General features: G+C 47.0%; 1 protein-coding gene across 1 annotated transcript in view; it reads left to right on the top strand.

The window, feature by feature from the left end:
• GEMIN7 (gem nuclear organelle associated protein 7) overlaps positions 1-18,613 on the top strand; it is a 141,053-nt gene that overhangs the window by 72,585 nt on the left and 49,855 nt on the right. Inside the window, exon 2 of the mRNA XM_069644636.1 lies at positions 12,263-12,435. Coding sequence (XP_069500737.1) covers positions 12,370-12,435 — 66 coding nt within the window. The 5' untranslated portion in view covers positions 12,263-12,369. The remainder of the gene's footprint in view (positions 1-12,262; positions 12,436-18,613) is intronic.

Genomic DNA, 18,613 nt, shown 5'->3' with positions numbered 1-18,613 from the left:
GCATTGTAGAACTCGGCGCACCTCTTGTGTTCGATTACGATGTCTTTCTCTTCGACCCTTCAGACTCCGCGGTCTGGCTTCAAGACCTGCCGGGACTGCAAGTCGAAAATGTCGCTCACCGACCCCCACCACATTTGTTGTGGTGCCTGGGTGAGTCGCACGACACAGACGACTGCCAAGGCCTTGCGGGAGCAGAAAGGGAAGCTCCAGGTTAGGTAGGGTCTCTAAGCCTGTTGAAGTCCCGAACATCCAAGTCCAAGGGGGTTTACACCGACGACTCAAGTGGTGACTCTCCGCGTTGGAAGGAGTCCCGGGGATCTCGGTCCCGGAGTTGTTCCTGCCACTCTTCTTCCTCGTCCCGGACTCTAGGAAGTGCCGTCACCTTCCCTGTCCTCCTCGGAGGAAGGTGCCTCGAGGAAGGTTACGTGCCCGACAAAGTCCTCGACTCCGGAGGAATGGGGTGCGTTTAAAGACTCTATGCTAGCGATATTTCAATCGCAGGACACTGGTCCGGTCGCGCCTTCTCACGAAGCTGGCCAGGGTCAGTCTCGTACCGTGGCTCACACGCCTTCGGGCTCGGGTCCACGATGCGACTCGCATCGGGAGCCTTCGAGGTCCTGTACGGAAAAGGATTAGAAGAGTCGCAAGAGACGTGTCTCTAGGTCTCGGTCCTCATCCCCAGCAAGACCGCAGTTACCTACTGAGGGCTCGATGCCGGCGTCGACTCGGTCACGATCATGACATCGAGGTTATGGACGCTCTCAGCGTCGAAGCCTTCGGCACTATCGGTGCCTTTGGGGATTTTCTTTCTCGAAATTTGCCTTTGTAGTACCCAGATATCGTGGATCCTACAAGAAAGGCAACGGCGAAGTCTGTGAGGCCAGTTTTGGACTCCACGCCCTCTCCTATCGCCAGACCTGGGTTTCAACTCCCTCTGGCTGACATTTATAAAGAGGAGGAAAGGTCTGAGTTTGAGGACCCTGGTGAACTTGATGAAGCTCCAAATTTTTCTTGAGACAGTTGGAGGAGTTGAGGCAGACCCTCCATGATGCCAGTGGGTTGGACACTTTCCATGGATGTGGAATTTGGTAGGCCTGAGCCTGGGGGCTCATGCAGAATCTTCATACAGGAGGCTCATGGCGAGGGTCTCGGAGTATCTGGGCTGGTCCAGTCCTCCTGAAGACTTTGTGCAGGATGATCTGACGGATATCTTAGATCAAGGTCTGTCCTCTGACCCAGTTTTGCCATATCGCCTATCCTTGCAGAAAAGGGTAGCAGCTGCTTGGCAGTCCCTGGAATCTCTTCCGGCTGTTAAGAAGTCTTTGACCAAGAAATACTGCCCTTCCGTTAGCGACACTATTTATCTACTCGCCCCACTCCCAAGAGTTTGGTGGTTCAGGCGGCTATGGTCACCTCGAGGCAGGCGGCGTACCCTACCATCCCCCCCGGATAGGTTGGGCTCAGAAGGTATTTTCTACTGGGAGCATGGCCTTGAAATCAGCCAACTCCACGTGTGCCTTGGCAAGGTTTTCACACACTCTATGGAATTGTTTCTTTAGCGGCTGAGCATATTACCGAGGGGGGAAGAAAGGGATGGGTTCCTTGCTCTCGTGCAGGATGGCAAGGATGCCATGTGTGAATCCCTTCAGTCTGGTTTGGACACACACAACCGTGTTGGCCGGTCCATGGCTGCAAGCACAGTTCTACACAGATTTGCGTGGTTGCGGAAGTCCGGGTTTGCTCCGGATGTGCAGGCCCATCTTCTGAACATGCCCTTTGATGGCGCACATTTGTTTGGCAGCAAGGCTGACGAGAGCCTTGAGAGGTTGCAGGTAGAACGAGAGGGGCCGCCAGTCAAAGAGGCCAGTGAAAAATTACCTGTGGTGGTCGGGGAAATCGTGGTGCAAAAGCCCTCAGGCAGCTGTCTCTTTGCCTTCAGGCACTGCTGCAGCAGCTTTCAAACCGACATGAGGCCATGTCCCATGGTTCGCCGGTTGGAGGCAGACTGTCTCAGCATCTCGAAGAATGGCGTGCCATTACTTCAGATGTGTGGTTTCTGCATACCATAGCCCACGGCTACTGCCTTCCCTTCCTTCAGCAGCCTCATGACAATCCACCAGGGAAACTCTCTATAAAGCTTCTGCATCCGCTCCTTGCACAGGAAATCTTGAGCCTGCTGGAGAAAGGCGCTATAGAACTGGTGCCTGTAGCGGAGAGGAACGAGGGATGATATTCCCCTTATTTTGTGATTCCCAAAGAAAGACTGGGGATTGAGACCCATCATGGACTTGCGTTGGTTTAACAAACTTCTCAGGAAGGACAAGTTCAAGATGGTCACTCTTTCTCAAGTCCTCCAGGCCCTTCAATTTAAGGATTGGTTGGTGTCTCTGGACCTCAAGGATGCTTACTTTCATGTGGCGATTCATCCTGCGCACAGGAAGTACCTGAGGTTTGCAGCTGGCGACTCGCACTTTCAGTTTCGGGTCCTGCCGTTCGGATTGACCTCTGCCCCGAGGGTCTTCACCAAGCTAATGGTGGTGGCAGCAGCGTACCTCAGGCGAGGGGTTTCACGTCTACCCCTACCTGGATGATTGGTTGATCCAGGCACGCTCTCCCGAGCAGGCGCTGGATCATCTAAGTCGCACCTGCCGCACCCTCCACAGGCTGGGCTTCTCCCTGAATTTCAAGAAGTCGCATCTGACACCTTCCCAACAGCTCCAGTACATCGGGGCTGTTTTAGACACGTCCTTGGAAGTGTTTGCCTCCCTAGGTAAGGGCTCATCACATTGTGCAGATGGTGGACAAGTTTCAACATGCCCAGAGTCTCCCGGCTTTTGAATTCTTAAGGTTGCTCGGCCTCATGGCATCCTGCAATTTTCTGGTACCAGAGGCCAGGTTGCACATGAGATCCCTGCAATGGTTCCTCAAGATGCAGTGGTCGCAGTCCTCCGGCAAGATGACGGGTCCTGTTCAGATTCCACTCTCGGTCTCCCAGGATCTTCTGTGGTGGGCCAACGAAGGGAACCTGATGAGGGGGGGAACGGTTTTGGCAACCATGGCCGGAGGTGACGGTAGTGACGGATGCCTCCCTCACAGGGTGGGACGCTCATGCCAATGACTTGACCGCCATGGGCCGTTGGTCTCCGGAGTCCAGACTCCACATCAATCTGTTAGAGCTGAGGGCCATCAGGCTAGCCATCAAGGCGTTTCTACCCTCTGTACGGGGGAAGTGTGTCCTGATCATGACGGACAACACAGTGGCCATGCATTACCTCAACAAAAAAAGGGGAGGGGGGGGTTAGGGTCACTAGGCAATGCAGCTCTGGTTCTGGACCATCCAGCAGGGAGGGAGGGAGGGAGATGGTTCTCCATCCAGAGGTCCAGCATATCAACCTTCACGCTTGGTATTTGAAAGGTTGAGGTATAAGGATTGGGACCTCCCGGATGCCGTGATGGAGGTGTTGCTTTCGGCCAGGCGGCCTGCAACAAAATCCCTGTACCGTTGCCGTAATTCTGCGACTGATGCAGAGATCACAATGTTGATCCTTTTCAGTGCTCCATTCCTATGGTTTTGTCGTTCTTACTTTCTTTGGCCCACAGGGGCCTTCAAGTGGGTACCATTATGGGTTAGCTGGCGGCTCTCTCCATCTATAAGCGCTCGTCCGAACAATGTTCTTACTTTAAGATTCCTTTGATTTCTCAATTTCTTAAAGGGCTGACTAATGTATTCCCGCCGTCTCCTTTCCAGGTGCCGGTTTGGGATTTGAATTTGGTTTTGAAATTTCTCATGGGTGCTCCGTTTGAACCTTTGCCCTCTTGTCCTTTGAGATCACTGTCCTTAAAGACTGTGTTCTTGGTTGCGGTTACTTCCACTTGCATAGTGAGTGAATTGCAGGCACTTTCATCTAAGCCACCCTTTACTGTTTTTACACTGTGTTTCACAATGACAGGGTTGTACTGGGTTGTACTGTGAGTATGTCCTTCTTTTCTACCTAAGGTAGTCTCTGAATATCATTTCAGTCAAAAGGTGCTTCTTCCATCTTTCTAACCTCCTCCTCATCCTGGTAAGGAAGAGGAGCGACTCCATCGGTTGTATCCTAGGAGAGCTCTGAGCTTTTACATTTCTAGGATCTCCAGGGTCAGAATGGACGATCAACTCTTTGTGGGGTATGCTGGTCACAAATTGGGCCAGGCTGTTACCAAACGGACCTTGTCCAGAAAGATTATCCTCACCATTACAGAGTGTTACCGATTGGCAGGTAAGGACCCTCCTGAAGGGTTGCGAGCTCATTCCACTGGGGGCGTCGCTACTTCCACCGCCCTCCAGCGGGGGTGTTCCTATTAGGAATATTTGTGATGCCGCAACATGGGCTTCAATCCATACATTTGTTAAACATTTCCTGGAGCCAAACCATGGTCAGGACATTGCGGAATAAAGAACTGCCTTCCCAAAGGCAATCTAATTTTGTAATTCTTTTCCCTCCTCCATTTACTGCTACTGGGTAGTCTGTCAAAGATGTGGAATATGTTGGAGGACACAATCCATTCGACGAACAAGTTACTTACCAACTGGTAACGTTATTCCGACTGGATGTTCCTCCAACGTATTCCACATCGCCCTCCCAGCCTGCCCCACTGGTGAATTTCCTATGCGATTGCAGCTTTTTTTTCTGCTAAGTGCAGTCAAGCAGGGATGAGACTGGTGCCACACGTTTTGAGGGAAAAAACTTAAACTGAGGCTACGGGCGCCATGCGTCCTATTTATAGCATCCGGTGACGTTGCCCTCGGCGGAGGCCTTCGAGGGACATCGACCTGACATCATCAACGCAGGAAGCCCTCTGCCAAAAAAGTTTGTGAAGTGCACAGCAGTGGACATTACATGTCAAAAATGTGGAATACGTTGGAGGAACATCCAGTTTAAAGAACGTTACCAGTTGGTAAGTAACTTGTTCTTTGCTGGACCTAAGGTTGCTTGAAAATCTTCGACCCATTTCCCTTCTCCCTTTTATGATAGTCATGGAAGCCCTTGTTTCTTCATTGCTCTTGTCCAATCTTGAATCTTCTGGGGGCTTTGAGGCCTTTCAACCTGGATTTCGGCCAGGGAGGGGCACTGAGTTGGTTCTGAATTCTGTTTTCGACAATCTGGCTCGCGTGGTCGACCAGGGCGGAGTGGGAGCGATACTTCTGTTCGATTTATCCAGGGCATTTGACATGGTTGATCATACCATCTTGATCTCCCGGCTGTCGGATGCTGGGATATCCAGCCAAGTCCTGATATGGTTCTCGACTTTCTTGGCCAAGCGCTCGCAACGGATTCTCTCCCCACTTTTTGCTCTGTAACAGGTATTTCTTACTTGTGGAGTCCCTCACAGATCAGCCCTCTCACCCATTTTATTCAATCTACAAATCAGATGCCTCCTCCTTCTTATTCGATCGCATGGATTCAGATTTGACTCCTACGCCGATGATGTGCAGTTTCGCCTGGACCTTTCTCAAGCAGATACTGCGTCTCGGCTTAGGAGTTGTCTGGAAGATTTAGGTGCATGGATGGCACTTAATTCTCCTAAATTGAATGGAAGTAAGACTGAGGTTTTGGTAGCGGGTACCACTTGTCCTCTTTGCTTTTGGACACCTGATTATTGGCCCACTTCACTTGGCCCGTTTCCCCTTCCATCTGCCTCAGTGAAAAATCTGGGAGTTAAGCTTGCATCCTCTATCGATGGCTGAACAGGCTGTTAGTAAATCTGACCATTTCAAACTCTGTATTTTGAGGAAGGTTATTCCTTTTATCCCTCAACAATTTCATGCTCCAGTAGTTGCTGCACTGGTTCTTAATACGGCAGACTACTACAACTCGCTCTATCTTGGCCAACCTAGTCATCTGATAAAGAGACTCCAGCTGCTTAAGAATGCTGCAGCGAGAGCAATCTTACGTCCTCCCCCCACGGGCTTATATGTCCCCTGTGCTCAGACAGCTCCACTGTCTCCCGGTGGAGTTGTGGATTTTGTTTGAATCGATGTGCATTGTCCATCGTGCCTTCTACAAGTTGGTCTCGCGGGTCAGATTGTCCCGGATTGGAGGATGTGGTTTCTCTGACGGCCGCTAGGCCTTGGAACAAACTACTGCTCACCCTGTGCCACTACTGACCATCTTTCTTTCCGTCGCTTACTGAAAACATTGTTATTCTGAGATCTCTGCCCCTGCTGCTTCCCCTCCGCTGGTATTTTAGCATCAAGATGCCCTTGGGCGATCGTGAGCTGTATAAATATAATTAACATAACAAACATAGAGGGGTGACTAATATTCTGTGAATGCTGAACCGATGTCAGGTTGAGCAGTGCTTTCTTGCCCCCCCAGCCCCTCTCTTTATCTTAAGGATTTTCCTCCGTGCTAACGAACCTCGCTAACAGGCGATCCGCCTTATTGGCTTCCACATAATACCTCTGTTGGAGGTAGAGCAATGAACACTCTGCAGCTCTAGTTGGCCAAACAACTAATTGCCCACTAATCAGCCGATATTCTCTCTGCAGCGTACTCCCCGTGTTTTTTGCCATTTGAGCCATTATTTGTTTAAGTTTAGCTTCCAATTCCTCCTGTAACAGACTTAGTTGTTTGGCACTTCATCGCAATGAGCCACCCCCCCTCAAGGTAGCCTTAAACGCATCCCACACCACCCAAGATTTTATTCTTTGTCCTCACATAGGACTCCATCCATAAGGATGTTGCCAGGGAACTTCCACCTATAGGCCGGGTTTGTTCTGCCCCATATTTAAGATGATCGTTATGGGCGCATTGTCTGACAGGGCGATTGCGCCTAGCTCTATCCCTGCGACCCTACTCAATTGTGACTTGAAATCCAGTTGTAATCTATCCTTGAGAAGGATCTATGAAAGTGGGAATAAAATGCGTCGCCTTGTACCCCCCCCCCCCCCCCCGCCACAGTTCGCTGAAGCTATCTTACAGTGCCGATTGGTCCATTTGTTCCTTCAAGCAAGCAGATGGTGCCCGCTGATTGTGGAACACCCTTGCGCTCCTGTTTTCTCTTGGATCCCACGCCAGATTAGTCACCTACCAATATTATCTGCCCTTTAGCAAAAGTCTCCAATTTGGACTGTTGCCCGCAAGAATCCATCTTGCCCCGTATTGGAGGGCGTAGATTCCTAAATTGTTAAACAGTATGAAGTGAATACTGTCTGATCAACACAGGATTGTTACTGGAGTGTACTATATATACCTGTTTAAAAGCGCTTTTCTTCATTTGTGAAAATAAATAAACATATTTTGTTTGAAACAATCAAGCATATGAAGTTTATCTTATGTTGATATTCGTACTCCTATTTATTTCTTTGAGAAGTGTTAGAATCAAATACAATATGATTTGATGAATTATCTAATCGTGTTTACATTAAGAAAATTGTTCGCAATATTTATGTTTAGAACTCAATACTTAAGTCTATTTACAGGTTTGAACTTTCATTTGAAGACTGTTTCCGCAGAGGAGTGACCAGGTGATCACCTCAGTGTGTTGTGAGGTGTTAATATTCTTTCAGGGTGTAGATTGCTGCCACTATATATGTCCCCCCTCTCCCATTGGAAAGTGTCCGCCAGATACCTAACCTCTGTCCCCCTCTGTAGCTATGACCTGAAAGCTTGGGATGCGATTTAACACCCCTTCCCCCATTTTCCCTGGTGTGTCGGATTGGAACAGATGGCGGTACCCCTTCAATTTCTGCATTTCAGCTTATGCTCGTCTCTTCACCGAACATGCATCTCTTGGAGGGGTAATATTCCCAGCTTCCCCAGCCCCAACAACTGTTCAACCTTCCTTCTCTTAACCGGGGAATTAAGCCCCTTCACATTTAGGGAGGTCCCCGAAGCACTAACCTCTTTTCCATTGTCGTCTTATCTTGCGGCTTGCACTATTGATGCTGCCGTTGGGACCCCCGCCACAAATCCCCCACTCTCCTTTCACCTAACCCCCTGCCACCCCCCCACTACCCACCCACCCTCTGGGCAGGGCTCAACCAGCCTCTAGCTCCCCCAACCCTCCAAATCGGGAATTGAGCCCTGTAAAGACCCAGAGTAAACCTGCGTGGGTCCCCCTAGACCCATGTAGATAAACCAAGACAACCTGTGCCACCCTCCCAGTACCTTTCCCCTAACTATGTCGCCCAGGCGGGCTACAACATTTCTTCCTGTAACCCTCTTTTCCCTCAGCGTGTCGCTCCTGTGTTGATGGACGTATGGGCACCTTCCACTCCTGCACCCTCGTGGGGTGGGGGGGGAGGGTTAACCGGGCCCCTCAAGCTCCGGTTCTTTGAGCTCCTTGTTGAAAACTTCATCCACTCCCACATTTGCCTCTTGAGCGGTTCTCTCGCTGGCCTTTGTTCTTGCCTTGGTGCCCCTTTGTCCTCAATCTTCAGGACCCCCATACCTTCCTCGCAGGTGGTGACCCGATGCAGTTTTCCTCGAACAGTAGTCCAAAAGCAAAGGTCCATTTATAGTGCATGTCTGCCCGTATTAGGGCACGCACCACTGCACCCTTCATCCTACGCTTCACCAGGGTGTTCTGGGCTAGGTCCTGGAATAACTGAAGTTCTGAGCCATTGTAGCCGATTGATCAGCTCCTTCTGCCCGTACCCCAGTAAGGCCACCACTAAATCTGTCTGGCCCCTGGATCTCCCTTCTTTGGACCCACTCTGTGTATGCAGTATTGCTCTATCCCCGACCAGTCTTCCATCTCCAGCAGGTCCACAAACACTTGCTGCGCCATTGTGTGTATATCATTGGCCGCCTCAGCGAGGGCTTTTATTCTGATGTTGGATCTTCTCGAGTGGTTTTCAAGGTCTTCGCTCTGGGTCTTGAGGTTTTGCGTAACCCTTGTTAATTGCTCTACCAGTTCGTCTATCTTTCTTGTGTCCTCTGCGACCTCTTGTATGGCGCTGTCTGCTGCATCGGTCCACTCCTCTATTTTCGTTAAGGCCCCCTTCACCTCTTGCAACGACTGGAACATTTCCGCTCGCGTCATGCTCAACTGCGATTGAATGGGGTTCGCTATCTTGTCCCCAAAATCCTGAAAGCATTGGCAAAGGACCTCCTGGGTGATAACTTAATCTTTTGGTGCCTACCAGTGGCCCCAAATCCTCTCCTGCCTTCGGCCCCTGTTCTCCCCAACCAGTACCTTGCTGTCTCTGTGCCAGAGACTCTGCAGATTGCCCTCCTGTGGTTTCTTCAATGACTTGGGGGCAGCTTGCATGTCCTTCCCCCTTGTTTTTGGACATAGTGCGTAGGCAGGTCTGATGGGGGGAGCCATGCCCCCTCCTCTTCTCAAAGCTGGTGATCACTACCTGCCCTGGCCAGCCTCTGCCTGCTTGCACCCTTTCCTTGGGCCAGGGTGTATGCTGATCTGTGATGGTTCTCGCCCAAGGGGGAGGGGGGGTGGAGAGTCGAGACCCTTGGGGTCGCTGCCTTCCTGCCTCTTGACATTTGCTGTGCGGCTCATCCCAGGCCTCTTGGCCAGCTCTCGGCAGTGGGCTGCGGGTATGATCCCTCCGGATCCTCCTGATCTCCCAGTTGAGATGCTGCTTCTCCGGGGGGCAGGCGGCTGCTCTCAGCCGCACTGGGTCATTGGCTGGACCGAGTCTCCCAGAGTATTACTTCTTGCTTGCAGTCTGCAAGCAGGTGTCTCGGCTCCACCTGCTACAGCCACGGGTGCAGTGCCTCCACACCTCAGGACACCGCAGAGACGAAGGCCATGCACCCACCTCTGCCGAAGTCCCCCAGCGATCCGGGCTGCTGCACTCCACCACCACAGCCAACATCGATAAATCCCTGCCTGGATTTAACATTGATAGATTGTATTCGTCCCCGGTAGGTGAGAGCTCCACGAACCTGCTGCTCTCTCCTCGTTGGTCATGTTGGAATCCCAGTCACGATGCACTTTTGTAATGGGTATCCAATCCATCATAGATGCCAGTACAAAATGCTGTTGTGTTTTGTGTTTTTTTTTTTTTTTTTTTTTTTTTTTTTTTTTTTAGAAAGGATATGTGCTTTTATGTAGCTGCACTGGCATTTCGGGGCACTCGGTCTAGTCATTCTTTGGTGTGGCATGACTTTTAAAAAAAAATGGAATTCTATGACAAAGCAAGCATGATAAGTGTAATGTTTCTAGACTGGCATTTAGGGCAGCGAGTGAAGCCATTTCTTTCTGTGGTGTGTCTTTTTTTCACTGGGCATCAAGGGTAAAGCAAACATGATACGTGTTATTACGCATTTAGACTCGCCTGCATTCCAGACATTTTGGACACATGTTTTCTTGTAACAATAAAGGCAAAGCCAACAGGAGTGTGTGGCAGAGCCATGGTGGGCATAATTACTGGCATTATGCGCAAAGCAAACCTGAATACTGTATGAATTAATATATATGAATACTTGTGCAGTCAGTATGGAAATGTATTGATTGTGAGGTTGCTGGGTTCCTGCTTTTGACTGGGATGGCCAAGGATTCTCACACAAGGGGTGCATGCTATGATTAGGCCTCTGCCTTCCACTTTGGCCCAACATAGCCTCAAGCTTTTCTGCTCTGCCCGCAGCTCTACCCGCAGTCCGTGCAATGCACCGGACATGCTGTTTGGCCTCCCCGAGCACATCACACCAGTGCACCTGGCCTCCCCGGAGCCCACAACATTGCAGGAATTTGGATTTGTTTTGCTTGTTTCCACCACCACATATCCTGCTGTTACTTTGCCTTTTTAGCTTTGGCTCCTGTAGGTGTCACTAGCCAACTGTACTAGAACAAAATATTGGTGTAGAGAATATATATATTGGCTTAGTCCATGTACCCTGACCATTATCTTTCAACAGGGGCCGGAGTGCCACTGCCAGTCAGGGAGATATGCGCAGGGCAGGCACGGGCTTGGCGTTCCCTGCTATCTCTTCACCGAAGACACCCACATCTGGTGGGTTCTTGGTTGTTATACTGGCAGAACTTGTATGGTCTTGGCAGGGTGGGGGCGATGAATGGTGGGGGTGCACACCGAGGGCAACTAGCCAAGCCCAGGTGTCTACCCGGGGCCTTGGTTTGTGAAATAATGTAGGATCCTAGGGCTCATAGGTAGGTTCCATTACAGTTCCTTTATTACAGCATCAGTCACTTACATTAAGATATTACAGAGATGAGCACCGGCTCCCATCACTCAGGCAGGGACTCTCCAACTGCCTGTCTCTAGAACCTCACTCACACATAAACATTCTCTCAGTCACACCCCACTTTCTCCCTTACATCAGCAAGCTTCTACATCCATCCCACGCACTATGCAACACATCTCCCTTCCATCCAGATCTCGCCACACCACAACGAAGCTCATCACAACACATTTTCCTTCACATACAGCAAGCATCAATCACACACTCGATACTACTGATATCAGCTGCACGCTGAATGCACAAAGAACTTGTGTAAAAGAGATGGGGGAGCACCAACTTCTATGCAAGACAACAAAGGCAAGTGGGAGCCATGTCTTCATCCTCGTACAAAGCAAGAAAGTACCTTTCACCAACTAACACTCCGCCCTAGAGAACTACAACATGTATGGCCAGACATCCAAATCCACAGCGCACACCTCATCTTGCACCTTTTTTACGAGAGGTGCTACTCTTAATGCCGAAGACGCACCCCCTTTCTCTACTGGGTTTAAGTAAAGATAAATTCAACCCATCTTCTGTGACTACCTCAAGTGCTACTGAGGTTGGCGGACGACAAACCCTCTTTCTTTACTTCAACTGCACACACACTTTTTTAACGGGCGGTGCCGCTCTGCGGATACGGCAACACACTACAATTGGGGTCTAAACACACTGCCATACCCAGATTCCTGATGCAGAAACACCCCCACATTTTCGCAAAACATGTCAATACTAGAATACATTGGCATTTCAAGAAACATCACTTTCAGAACTCTCAGCTCCACAGTATGTTAAAATATAGCACAATCAGCTCTAAACGATTCAAAGCATTTTTCTAAGAGTCCATGGCTTGCTTGAAGTACTTGGTTTGTCTCATTGCTTCTTTTGTATAGAAAAGCAAACAATGTAGTAGTACTACGTTTTGTTAGAATGGTTTGCATACAATTGTAATAGATACAAGTTGTAATGTAATATTGGAAGTATGTGACTGGTTAACATGTCTGTCCATAAAAATGCTAAAACCTTTTGACTTTGCTAATGCTTGTTGTATACGTGTATTGCTTTTTTCACCTCAGTGATTGTGCAAGGAAGATTCCATTCAAACAACGTGTGCAGGGTTCAGCAGCTGCAAGATATCTGAACTCTTCGCCCTGGGCCTATCCAGTTTGGTCTCGGCACTTCGATGACGGGCTCAGCAAATCTGGAGCCAGGTCCAAGTGACAGAAAATCCTTTATAAAGAGACCTGGGGTGAGTATAGGACTATATGGGGTGTGGGGCACATGTATTCTGAGTCGAGGGCCTTTTTTCGTTTAAGGGCTGCAGCAACAGTGTGTGTTTGTGGCAAGGGTGTGAGTGCAGTCATAGAACTGCTGCAAGAAGAACCAGTGTGCAGGATGGTGAGTGCAGCTTAATGGGTGATTTGGGGGAATATAATGCTGCATTTGTTGGGGTTGAATGGAGGTCTGGTGCTTCTAGCGGTGACATTGCATTGTTTACCTTGGGCTTGAGTACAGCAAAATACCTGCTTTGGTGCATCCTAGTGTGACAGTTGGCAAGTGCACCTCGGAGTACTGTGCAGGGGACCACAGAAACAAACTTGTCTTGGAAAGAAAGAAGGAGATCATTGATTTGCCAACATGTTTATTTTTTTCTTTCTCAGTCATTGTGCAACCCCCTTCTTTCTTCACTTAATCTGTTTTGTTGGTGCCTGCTTTCATTTGGCTGTACACAGAAACATTTCAACTAGTTTGTTTCCCCTTAAGTCGCTCCTGGTCTCTGTGTATTTGCCTATTGTCTGTGATAGCTTCATGTTGGCTCTTTTTCCCGCCAACACTGAATCCGTTCATTGCTTTTTGTGACTTTCTTTTTAGCTTTATCTGTTTTCTCAGATGTGTTTGCTACTGTTGGGTAAGATTTTGTAGAGTCCAACTGGTGTGGGACTTTACAAGACTTATTTGCTTGGTATTAGTGACCCAACTTTTAACATAGGCCTGTACTACACAAGTCTGAGAGTGGCTGAGCAGCCAGGCTTATCTTAGAAACGGTACTGTGAGCTGTAGAGCAGTACAATGAAATCAGTAAACACTTTTACATAATTTTAATTTAACTTTTAAGGGTGTATTTATATATACAAAAAGAAAATGAATGACACTAGATATGCAGCAACTAATAGATCAAGTAGAATTTCGGAATCCAGTTATTCAAGCTACAATAATGTCAGTAGTGGCACTTATGGTTCACCATACAATATTGATTTTGGAGGGAAAAGGTGTTCGAGTAGAATAGAACTAATACACAAAGGGGAGTCCCCTGAATGATCACCAGGCCCTTCCTAAAACCTTGCATTTTTAAATAAATGTTGAATCAATCTGTTGGACGGCACACACATGAATATAACAAATGAATTATTTATTCAGTAGGCCCATAGGTCCTACAATTTAAGACGCATAAAAAATATATATTTATGACTGTTTTAAATTGTGCAAATGAAACCGTTTTTAATGTATATAATGAATATCAAAAACAAAAAATCCTCACTCTGACCCTATGATCCAAACCTAGTATTGCATATTGACCAATTAATGATACAATCAATAACATTTGTTTATATTTATCAATCATATGTGAAAAACCCAAAAAGCAAACCTTATATGTTGTAAATAGGTTAAAGTGGGATTTAACAAACCCTGGAATGGCAATGGATATGAGTCAATGTAATTCATATATGTACGCTCCTTGCCCTGTACTGCTGACTCTAACGACTGTGCAACAGAGTCCATTTATGGCAATATCTGAATAATACATAGAGAAGAATTGGAAGGGGAAAACAAATGTTCTAAGACCAAATACACATCCCAGATCTACGTCTCACATTGACAACCACAAAAATAGGTTCAATGCCAGGGTTGTACAGGTAAGACGTTTCATTAGAAGATGGATTTTGCTGCCTTCTTCAGGACCTCAAGGGAAGTTGGAGCTCTGTGGATGTGATATTGTTGGTATTACTACAACATTAAAAATGAAACATGCGTAGTTAAAAAAGAATGAAGAAATCGGGGAATGTGGGAAACCAAAAAATAAAGACTAAAACCAAATACATCACCCAGAATCTGGAAACCTCCAGTGTGAAATAGAATATTTTACATCTACAGGAGACCGAAACCGGAAGGAAGAAGGACACCAAAAAAGGGAAACCAAGAAAAGTTTTGTGTGGTGTAAAGACAGTTCCCCATCCACACGGTCAGCACCCGATGGGCCAGTTACCATAAAAACCATTTATTGTGGACTTATTGGGCAATAGAGATGTATATTGCACTCAAAAGTAAATCTACTTCAGATGAACGACTGTTGTCCATAGGTGTCACGCACTGTCTCCGCAATTGTTGTCTTGAGGTTTTGAATCAGCTGATATGAAAAAACGCATATGTAAAGATTCAGAAGACTCCCATAGACATTGCACAAGCGGGGGTGGGGCTGGGGTTGGAACCTACTTACCCCCAATCACAATATGCAGATAGAAGCTTTAATTGACTACTCTATGCAATTGAACCCAATTCGAGTTGAGGGTTTCACCTCCGGCCACACGTGGCTCAGAGCAATCGTCCCAGAGCTAAATGCCTGAAAAGAGACAGGGGGGTTGGGGGGGTTTTGACAAAAGATTTTTAAAAAACATTGTTTTTTATTTACATGTTAAATTTAAATATAATACAACATATACAATGTACATAAGCCACAAAATAAACTCTGATCATCACATTTAGGGTATCCAATGCCCACTAAAGAGGAGTAATAACAGATTCAAGCCATACCATATTGACACCAATCTTAAAAATCTAAAAATCTGCCCCATATTGGTAAAATAGGTTTATTTTGTTATCCCTGTAAAGGAGTAGCTTCTCAATTCTTGACACTTGTTTCAGATCATCCATCCATTCTGAAATCGTTGGTCTGTCTTCACTCTTCCATTTTCTCAATATGATTTTTTGGCAGAATTTGACGCCCTAAAAAAACAAATCCTCTGTGGAAAAGAGATCCTCACCCAAAATTAGAGTCATAAAAAGTCCACCTGCATCAGAAGAACTTCATTCATCCTCGCTGTGACCCCACTCCAGAAAGATCTTAACTCGTAACAGTCCCAAATCGTATGCTCAAAAGTCCCATTAGCATGTTTGCATCTCCAACAGGCATCCGAATCCACTAATCCTCTTGCATGCAACCTTTGTGGCGTCCAAAAAACTCTGTTCAGAATTTTGATCGGTCTACACCGTTCTCCTAGATTCAAAAATGTTAGAGCCACATTCTTGCACAGATTCCTCCATCTGCCCTCCGACATCTCTGAATCAAGTATTTTGATAGCAAGTCGTAATTTGGTTCTTTATACTGATCAAGTTTTTTGTACACTTTCGAAGCCATTCCACCTTCAGATTTAGATTCTCTCAGCAAAACATGCCAACTCTTGCATCCATCAGGAATCTTATTCACCAGAGCTTTTTTCAGCTTCCCCCATTGTGCAATCTCTGAGATCTTTAACTAGCTTCAGTCTTTTAAAGCTGATCCACCTCCCATCCTCAACCAGATCCTCAAGCCATTGTACACCAGCCAGTAGCCAGTTCAACCAGAAAAGAGGTTTCCCATTCAGCGTTATGGCTGGATTTAACCAGAGTGAAGTGAATAAATATTCGGAAACATCTGTTTTTGCACTCCAGAGATTCTTCCAGCATGACCTTACAAAAGCATTTGGTGGAGATGATTTATAACCTGCCCATTGTTGAACAGCACATTTTTACTATAGAAATATTGCTGCAGTGAAGGAGGGGTTGGAGATGATGTATACAATGGCCATTGGAAAGCCAAACGCTCACCCTCAAAGTTGTTTCATGAAGTTCTAGTCGGGGAAAACGCAAATCCTCTCTCCCCCACACCCCCCCACGCTTTTGTGGCCAGGTCAGTATATGAACACTGGCGGCTGTCACACTAGAAGGCTAAAATCCATGTATGTTCCAGATTAAACAAGATTTTCTCTGCCCAGTTCTGCTACTATATACGCATTACAATGCATTGAGCCGGATTCGGTCCCACTAACTGCACCCGAATTTTGCATGCCATTACGACAGTCGGATCGTGTGCATATCGAGGGCAGATATGAAAGCCCACAGTATCTTACTACACCGCATCTCGCGGCTGCTCGCCCTCTATGAAGTGCACGTGTTCTCAGCAGTCCCAAAGGGAGTGTGCCCGATTTTTGTATTGCGGCTGACTACGAATAGAGAAACACATGACAAATCCTGTTGCCACCAGTGTGGTCCCTTACCTTTGTCGGAGCCTTGAACGTGGCTATCAAGATCCCTCCTCCAGTTAATGCGAGGAACTCTGCATGCGTTTCCCAACTAGTTATAAAGGGAAACGTTCCGGTTACGTGACCACACGTACATGAAATGTTCAAACGAAGAAAAGGGACTAAGGTCCTAATAGGCAAATCAGATGTTCTATACGTATCTATTCTCTAGCAGTCCCATGGTAGCATGAACTGCTTAAAACAATAGTCTAAGATGCATATCCTCAGACCACAGATGTATATCACTATGGAAACAAGGGCTAGAGTCATGATAGAATAGCTCATACTGTCACGATTCGCTCCCGTTCCCACCACTTGGGGGCATGATTTGGGGTTTATTCCCTGGTTGACTTTCCTTCCGAACCTTATGCTACAGTGCTGTGATGAATTGGGAGCGCTAAATCCTTATTTTCCAAGCTACTTCCCTTCCGGTTCCATTCCAGGTTTTTGGCAACCAGTATGCTGCTTTGATCAAATGACTATGCTTCCCAGATTGCCTGACCCACAGCTTCATCTTCACCTTTGCAGGACAAGGCTGGGTGGGGAAAGGCGTGGGGAAAGGCAACACCTGTGGCTGCAGGTGCAGCAAGCAGCACACCTGAGGTGTGTGCTCGTTAAGCAGCCTTAAAAGCCTCAGTTTGCTTCAGTCCAGCGCTGGCCATTGATGCAGTGTTCCTGTTTGTGACTGGTCCCTTGTTCCTGGTTCTTAGCTTTGTGCCTAGTTCCAAGTTTCTATTTCTTGTTCCTTATCCCTGGATTTCGAATTTATGTACTTAATTGATTTCTGCTTCCTAGATTCCCTTTCTGTCTTCCTATGTTTGCAGGCAGCATTTATCAGTGTTTTCCCTTTTGATGCAGTCCAGTTTGTCTGTGTTCTATATTTCTTTGACCTTGTCCTTTGCTGTGGTAAACCTTGATGCATTAGTCTTTCCTCTTTAGATTTAGCTTCCTGCCTATTTCCTTGGATGGGTAGGGGAAGTATGCCTTTGTAATTTCGTTTTCCCTTCTCCTGTTCCTTTACTTTCTCCTGGAATCCATTGCATGTTTTCCCTTGCACTTCTGCATTTATTTCCCATTGATTATTAGGTGTGGTGTGCTGTTGTAGCTAGCTCCTGTGTGAATGCCTATGTTCTCCTCGCTATTCTTTAATCACTATTCCCACTTGCCCTTTGTCTTGAGTCTTATGTATTTAGTTATCCTCCCATTGCTATAATAGCCTTTCTGGGTCCCTGTTTGATCAACAGGGTTCGTGGGCTTGCTGACATTCAAGTGGTATTTCTCGTCCTCGTGAGTACTGTTTTTAAGTTCCCTTATTCAATACCATCAACAGTGTTAGCGTACAGATCCTGTCGTTGCTTGCCCTCTACGTGGGCTTAGCGCTGTCCATATCTGTAACAGCAATTGTGGGTAAGGAGCTTGCTGACTTTCCTTGCAGTCGTAAGGAGCTTCTAAGTGCTTACCCCACATCCCTTTTTTAGATTTGTATTGTTGTCGCACTCTATTTGCTCCTGGGTTTTAGTATACATGAGTTTTGGTTCCTGTGTGCATATTGTTTGACTCAAAGCTATTCACTGTGATTTTATTTTTTATGCACATTTCCCTTGCCATATTCACTGCCTTTGTACTCACCTGAAAAAATGACCAGCCACTATTCCCATTGAATATGGCAAATTTAAGAAAGGCAGCAAAGCCTGTAACCAGTTTGTACAGAATGTTTCCCCTACATTTACCTGTGACAATCAAATCACTAGTCCTGACATAAATGAACTCCTTGTCACTAATGGGCATTTACGTGCAGAGTATTTTTCCCACAGGATGGCCCATCTAACATTGCCTGATCCTAGTTCTGTCTTTTATTCTGACCCAGATTCTATGTCCGCACAAGCCTTAGCTACAGAAAACAACACACTGTTAGGCTTATTACACAAGAGTATCTTTTGTTGAACCCCATGATTCCAGTTATGCTTCACCTCAGATTGACCAGTTCCACGAAACAAACATAAAGAATAGAGGGGGTCCTTGGATAACTTCTGTTTTCTACCCTCAGTCTATAGCACACTCCTCTGCCCAAGTACATACTGTAGTCCCTAA

Source organism: Ambystoma mexicanum, chromosome 2p (genome assembly GCF_040938575.1).
Source record: "Ambystoma mexicanum isolate Mex_15411 chromosome 2p, UKY_AmexF1_1, whole genome shotgun sequence".
NCBI classification, from domain to species: Eukaryota; Metazoa; Chordata; class Amphibia; order Caudata; family Ambystomatidae; genus Ambystoma; species Ambystoma mexicanum.
Note: the sequence above shows the minus strand (reverse complement) of the source record. Positions and strands in the feature narration are given on the sequence as shown.